Below are 7,576 nucleotides of genomic sequence, written 5' to 3'. Positions count from 1 at the left end.
ACGGCACGGACTGCCGCCTCCAGGGACGGAGACTCCGCCACCTCCCTGGGCAGCCCCTTCCAATGTTTAACCACCCTTTCTGTGAAGAAATTCCTCCCAGTGTCCAACCTAAGCCTCCCCTGGCTCAGCTTAACGCTGTGTCCTCCCGTCCCGTCGAGAGAAAAGCCCGGCCCCCGCCTGGCTACGAATCCCTTCAGGAACAGGATCGGCATCTCCAGCGCTGCTCAGCAAAGGGAGCAAGCGGCGCCTGGCAGAACTGGTTTACTCAAGCTATTCCCCGTAAATAAAATATCATCACCTCATTATTTACCTTTCAGACCTCCCTCCGCTCTCTACCCCAGCCTAACTAAAGATTTCCCCAAACCTGATCCAGGAAAACAAACCATCTGCTGTAGATATAAAGAATTAATGTCCTAAAGTAGACGATTCACTAGGCATGAAAGTGGTTTAAAATCAGTTAAGTGACATCCTTGCAGCTGCCAGATGCGAAATGAAAAAGGCATAAAGCTGCTCAGCAAACATATGCAGAATGGACTAAGGGGGGGTGAGGGGGTGTGTGTGTCTGACAACAACACACACCATGAGGAATGAATTTGAGCTGTTCTAATTGGACAGGAAGAATACTTTCCGGTTTTGAAATTGGAGGGAATAAAAGAAATTCCTTCTAATATTCCCATTTTTCTATGTATTGTCCCTCACACATTCACCACAAGAGGTGCATATAGTCTTACACATCACATATAAATAAATGTGATGGGTCCTTTGAATATCTGAGTTTCTGAATCATTTTTGTTCAGCTATGGATGACTCTCATGCCTACACTGCAACATCCAAAGTGGAAAACAAAGTGGATCATGCTTCTATTGGATCAGAACCTGTGAAATATTTCCTTTCTTGTGAAAACATCTTCTAATCAGTCGACAGCCCTCTGTATTACAGACTGAGGACTTGATGTCCATCAAAACAGGCAAATGAGAGTAATTTCACAGAACAACAGAATTTTTAGGGTTGGAGGGGAACTCTGGAGATAATCCAGTCCAATCCCTCTGCCAATGCAGGGTCACCCAGAGCAGGTTACACAGGAATTTGTCCAGGTGGGATTTTAACGTTTCCAGAGAGGGAGACTCCACAACTTCCCTGGGAAGCCTGTTCCAGTGCTCTGCACCCTCAGTGTTAAGAAGTTCTTCCTCACGTTGAGGTGAAACTTCTTTTGGTTTAGTTTATGGCCTTTGCTCCTCGTCCTGTCACTGGGCACCACTGAAAAGTTCAGGTACAAGAAATCAGTAGTAAAGAAATAGAAGATGTACTGAGTATAACTGGGAAATTTAAAGGTTAGAAATAGTAAAATAAATAATGCAGCTATGTGTTTTGGCCATAAGTACCAAGCAAAAATCAATTCCTTACGTGCTATAAGAAAACAAATCTAACAGTAATAGTAATACTATGAAAGTAAAATAAGTGAAAATAAGTGAAAAAGGAGAAAAGCAAAGTAAATATTTGGAAATAATAATTCTCAGCCCCTTAGTGGTAGTGAAAAAATTCCACTGGATTGACCCCAGAGTGCTTTGTGTTTTTCATTACTACTAGGTGGTCAATTTGGTCAACTGCATGAGAACCAAGGAATAGATAACTTAATGAGATCTCTGAAAAGAGATGTCACAAGAGTATGTCACAAGAGATATGTCACAAGAGTAGTTAAGAGTTGCATCTTTGGAGTTTCTTTTCAAAATGAGAAAGCATCCTTTAATGGAAGCACACCACTGGCAAAACAGCCACCCCAAAGGACAAAAGCATATTTTTAAAACTAAATAAACTGAGTATGATCGAAAGGCTCTGCAGGAGCAATTAATCTCTCTGTTAAACACTAGTAGGAATGAGCATTAAAGCAAAGTAACATACCAAGGAATAACAGTTCCTTCTTAAAAGTACCTTTCCCTAAATGCTGTGCTCCATAAAAAAAATTTATTCAGTTTTGTCATTTAATATTTATACTTCTAAGAAAAATCAAAGAAATTACAAGTTTGAAAAAGGGTTCCCTCAACTTATGCACTGAGGTTTAAAAGCTCCCATCTCCAAAGCAACAATTATTTTTAAATAAATCTCAATTGAAATCACTTTGCAACACCAAGTAAAATGTGAAATGTCCTCTGTAGCTAAGCTATATTAGCTTTCTTTGTAAGACAAGAGGAACTGCTTTTGGTGCTATGAAATTAAACAGGTTCTTAGTACTGCCATAATGCTCTCAACAATGACACATCCGTCTTGATTCAGTGAGTCCACACATGAAAAATCTTAGACTTTCGTTTCCTGCTGATGTCACTGAACATGAATTCAAGATTCTCATGTGCCAAGTCAACAAAATCAAGTAATTGGGGTGGAAGCCTGGGAATTGTTTTCATTAAGATTGCAACATTCCTTTAGCATGTGTGGTGTAGAACTTTTCTCATGCTGTTGTCTGGAAAATGAAGACTGGGCTTTTGGAGAAACTACTGTAAAATATATGCAGATTGCCAGTCAAATACTAAACTTTACATTTCTCCTGAAATGCAAAAGCTGGTTACTTATAGTCAGGCAATTATATTGACTAATCAAAGATATGTCAAAGTATTCTGAAGGTATGCTTTTCATAAAGTTTCTAGAATTAATATGAAAAGGCCCAACACTTAATAAATTTGTAGATAAATACATCAATTAAATCCTGCATTTTATCTTTAAATGATATTCACAGAAGTTCACAGAATATTCTGAGTTAGAAGGGACCCACAAGGATCATCAAGTCCAACTCTTAAGTGAATGGCCCGTACAGGGATCAAACCCACAACCTTGGCTTTATTAACACCATGCTTTAACCAGCTGAATTAATCTCAGGGTTATTCCTACCAAAATGAACAGGTGCTATCTCTCAGTAATGGCAGAATAAATCAGCACTCTGATTTTCAAAGTAATTCACAGTGGAAGCTAATAACAACTTCAAAAACTGACACAAGAAGATAGGCATATGTGAATACAAGCAGTAGAGAATTGCAATTGTACCCAAGTACTGCAACCAGCTGCTTTTAGGAAGCACTACTTATGATGGAGAGTTTTTACAAGAGCATGTAGTGACAGGACAAGGGGGAATGGCTTCAAACTGAAAGAGAGTAGCTTTAGATTAGATATTAAGAAGAAATTCTTTACTGTGAGGGTGATGAGGCACTGGAACAGGTTGCCCAGAGAAGCTGTGGATGCCCCATCCTTGGATGTGTTCAAGGCCAGGATGGATGGGGTTTGAGCAACCTGCCCATGGCTGGGGGGTTGGAACCAGATGATCTCTGAAGTTCCTTCCAACCCAGACCATTCTATGATTCCATCATCCAGTTGGTCTGTATCTGCCAGTGACACCAAGTGCTAGTACTCTAACTTCTGTCTTAAAACAAGAGCACAGAGTTCAGTGACACATCTGAGAAGAGTACAGAGAGTCTGTTCTGAGGACTGTTTACTGTATTGTCAAATAAGTGGTTATTATAATCAAGGGAACAACTAGAATTTCCTATAAAATGAAAGGCAAACAGCTTCATGTATTCTGACAGAAAAATCAAAACTCTTACCAAATAAAACTGATATCTGCGGAAAAACACGTGTTTGAAATACACCCAAACCAACATTCTTTCTGCTTTTTATACTAGTTCTATTTCAGTAAACTTTTACAGTTGGGAGTTCTCATTTGGTGCAGAATCAATCCCAGTGATGAAGATTGTTTTCTTCCACCATTTCTAAATATGCAAAAAAGTAACATTTGATCCAGTTCCTCTATTAATATGGAGGCAGGTTGTGTGCCAAACAACTACTCTTCTGAAATTTACATGGAGTAAGCTGCCACATCCCATCGTACTCCCTCCCCTCAGACCAGTGAAGCACCTAAAAGACTGAATTTCCAATAAGACTTAAACCAGTTTTAATTACCCTGTGTAGTGGGGTTCTGTGGCTGGGTTTTGGTAGCAGGAGGACTACAGGGTGGCTTGTCAGAAGCTGCCAGAAGCTTCCCCTGTCCCGTGGAGCCAATGCCAGCCGGCTCCAGGATGGGCTTCCTGCTGCTGGCCAAGGCCAAGCCAATGAGGAGCCTATATTATCAAGCCTATGTGATAATATATGTAAGAACAGAAAGTTGTTGCACAGAAAGAATTCCAGCCAGGAAAGAGCAGAGTGAGAAGATGGGAACAACAAGGTAGACACCAAGGTCAGTGCAGAAGGAGGGGCAGGAGGTGCTCCAGGTGCCAGAGCTGAGGTCCTGCAGCCCGTGGGGCAGAGCAGGGTGGGGCAGAGGTGCCCCTGCAGCCCATGGAGGACCATCGGGGTGGAGCCCATGCTGGAACAGGTGGATATCTGAAGGAGGCTGTGACCCTGTGGGAGGCCCAAGATGGGGCAGGGTCCTTCCAGACCTGCAGCCCCTGGAGAGGGAAGCCCAGGCTGGAGCAGGTTTTTCCTGGGTAGGACTGGTGGCCCCTGTGGGGGACCCATGTCGGGACAGCTCATTAGTGACGGACTGACCCCATGGAGGAGTGACCCATGGACAGCAGTTTGGGAAGAGCTGCTGCCCGAGGGATGGACTCACACTGGAGAGGTCCATCAAGGACTGTCTCCTGTGGAGGGACCCCACAGGAGCAGAGGAAGGACTCCTCCCCCTGAGAAACAGCAGAAACAACAACTGACTGTAACCCCCATTCCCATCCCCCTGCACCGCTGGGGGAAAGGAGGGAAAACAGGGAAGGAAGGAGGGGTGGTGGGAAGGTGTTTTTTAAGATTATTTTATTTCTCACTCTTTTGGTCTTATCCTGTTAGTAATAAATTTAAGTAATATCCTCACTCTGAGTCTGTTTTGTCCATGATGGTGATCAGTCAGTGACCTTTCCCAGCTGTTACCTCAGCCCAGGAATCCTTTGCTGGTTTTTTTTTCTCTCCTCTGTTCAGTTGCAGAGGGAGAGTGAGAGAATGGCTTTAGTGTATACCTGGCATCCAGCCAGGGTCAACCCACTACACCTTGATATGAAATAAAACTAAGGGAAGACAATTAGTGTAACACAGAGGTGATTGTCCACGTAATAACAGAAAAGCAAGATAGTTACACTGGTGCACGAGGATGGCAACAGAGCACACAAGACCCAAAAAACAGAGCAGTGAATACTGTTGAAAATAGTTAAGCAATTAATCAAGTGGAAACTTAAAATAACGTTGGCCATGTTCTGGATAGCATGTTTGACCAATATCTGTAGACTGAACCAGTCCCCAAATCTAGGGTGGTACCTAAAAAATAAAATTAAACTAAAAAACCAAACCAAACCAACAAAAAAACTCTCAGGAAAACACAAACAAACAAATACACACACACACACACACACACATACATACACACACACAAAAGATCCACAAAACTGGAGGAAAGTAAGAGTGAAAGGGTAAAAAAGAAAAAAGGCAGTAGAGCAGTAAAAGAATCTTTCTCTGAAAAGAAATCTAGCTCTAGGATAAACTGGAACAACTATAACATTAACTTACTCCAGAATTTCCAAACACAAGGATTTGTGCACTTAGTCTATGCTGTTCACATTTCACTTCCTAAGAAAGCTTATTTAGAATTTGACCAATACATGCCCCTTTCCAGGCATGTCAAGCCAAAAAGTTAGTTTTCTATGAAGTGTCATACTTGCACACAATGTAACACACATTACATGTTAAGCTAATCTTAATCAATCTGCATTATTTACAAAAAGTAAAGCTTATGGTAAAACCATCAACAGTAATAGAAACGTGAAAGCCAGTCAGTCTCATGAGCAGTTCAATGTCAAAACTTTTTCCTTCTGCATGCCACACTTACACTAGTGATGCAAGTATCATTTAACATTTAACATCCAGCACTCTACTGACCCAAAGCAAGGTAATCTGGGAATGTGTCAAAAAAAAGTTAAGAAAATGCTTACACATGACTAGACAGGTTGCTACTTTAAGGCTGCAACACTGAACAGAAGATTCATATCCGTAAAATCTTAAATTCCCAAGTCCAAAACAGGAAAATACAGCTACTGTAAAAAAACCCCAAACAACCCTTTGAACACTTAGCTAGGCTCTAACCTCTGAAGCCAGAATCCAGTGCTGTTCTTCATTAACCGAGGGTGTCAATATGGCAAATCACAAATGTTTAGAAAAGCAAAGGACTACAACCAAATATAAACATACAACACTAAAAACAAATTTCTCGTTAACTGGCTAAAAGATTGTTCGAAGTAAAACATACATCTTGTTATGCTAGAGACAGTTTAAAGAATAACTCTGAAAACCAACTGCTATACCTGCACAATACATCTTTGTGTAGTAAAACCAATACATAAAACCCCCATAATGCATATGACCTCCTGAATGAAACATTTATGTCTCACCTTGTCACTGTCATCATTACAAATGTGATCTTGATGGATTGAATGGCATTGAAACGATGTACCAATACTACCTAGAAAAGAAACAAGGGGAAAAAATAATTAACATGATGACCCAATTGCTGTGAACACTAAAAATAAATTTAGCAAACCTTCTTTTCTCCCCACACAGAAGACAGATTTACTTGCCAAATAGCTATGTCTGATAACTGAATAAGCATCAGAGAGACATTTTACAAGTGTGCCAACAATGTCTTCACATATATTTTTTTTAAATATTTAAGCAGAATAAAATTACAGCTATTTCATCAATCTAAAACAAGCAAATGCAGTGAAGTCCACATGCACATATACAAATAAGGACAAGCTACCAATTCACATTTAGGCAATGTAGTGCTGCCCTATGTCCTGTACTACAGAAAATTTTCAGCACCCTGGGTAACCACTAAACAGCAGTCTCACGCCAGCAATACATTAAGAATAAGAGCGGAAAATTCCAAGGTCAAAATTTTAATCATGTCCAGTTTGCTTGTAGCAGAATTTCTGCCTGTTTAAGGTCTTTCCACAAGTTTCTTTATGCCTAGGAATAAAAGGGACAGTACTCCCCTTCAAAGGCTTTACCCCAGTCCTGAGACTTCTCTTCAAGGAGGGAGACAAACCACAATTTGATTGTACCTAAAGAGAGTGTCAACCAGATTTACAGAACTCTTACACAGTCAGAAATTTTTTAAAGATGCTGTTAATGTGCTCAGAAAGCACAGGAGTGGGCTAACATCTATTGTTGAATTTACGCTTTCCTAAAATGACTCCTCCTGGCAACTACTGAGCAACACGATCATTAAAAAGCAGGGAGAAAAAAACAAATCTAATTTCTAGAGCCACCACATTTCATTTTCCTTACAGAAGATCTACCTAAAACTTTTCTCCACAAATTTCTTGTGGTCTTTTTTTTTACAAATTCGAAAATTTATTAGTCTTATTCTGTAACATTTACAAAAATACCACACAGTAAAGTTTGTCAAAAAGCTTTGTAGTCCACATGTTGTTTTGGTCCTGGACAGAACGGATCGATGAAGATAATCATTTAAGCAGGCAGCCAGTCATAAGCCGTTGTTTAATTATTTTTTTTTCTAATTAAAAAATTTTTTTTAAAAATTTTTACAGCATATTCT

The 7,576-nt window shown here is 40.3% G+C and overlaps 1 protein-coding gene across 1 annotated transcript in view; it reads right to left on the bottom strand.

Moving 5' to 3' along the window:
• RNF38 (ring finger protein 38) overlaps positions 1 to 7,576 on the bottom strand; it is a 98,677-nt gene that overhangs the window by 49,109 nt on the left and 41,992 nt on the right. The window contains exon 3 of the mRNA XM_008923807.2: positions 6,408 to 6,478. Within this exon, the coding sequence (XP_008922055.2) occupies positions 6,408 to 6,478 (71 nt within the window). The remainder of the gene's footprint in view (positions 1 to 6,407; positions 6,479 to 7,576) is intronic.

This window comes from Manacus vitellinus, unplaced genomic scaffold (genome assembly GCF_001715985.3).
Source record: "Manacus vitellinus isolate BGI_N305 unplaced genomic scaffold, ASM171598v3 scaffold_9_pilon, whole genome shotgun sequence".
NCBI lineage: Eukaryota > Metazoa > Chordata > Aves > Passeriformes > Pipridae > Manacus > Manacus vitellinus.
The sequence above is the reverse complement of the archived record's forward strand: the minus strand, read 5'-3'. Positions and strand labels throughout refer to the sequence as shown.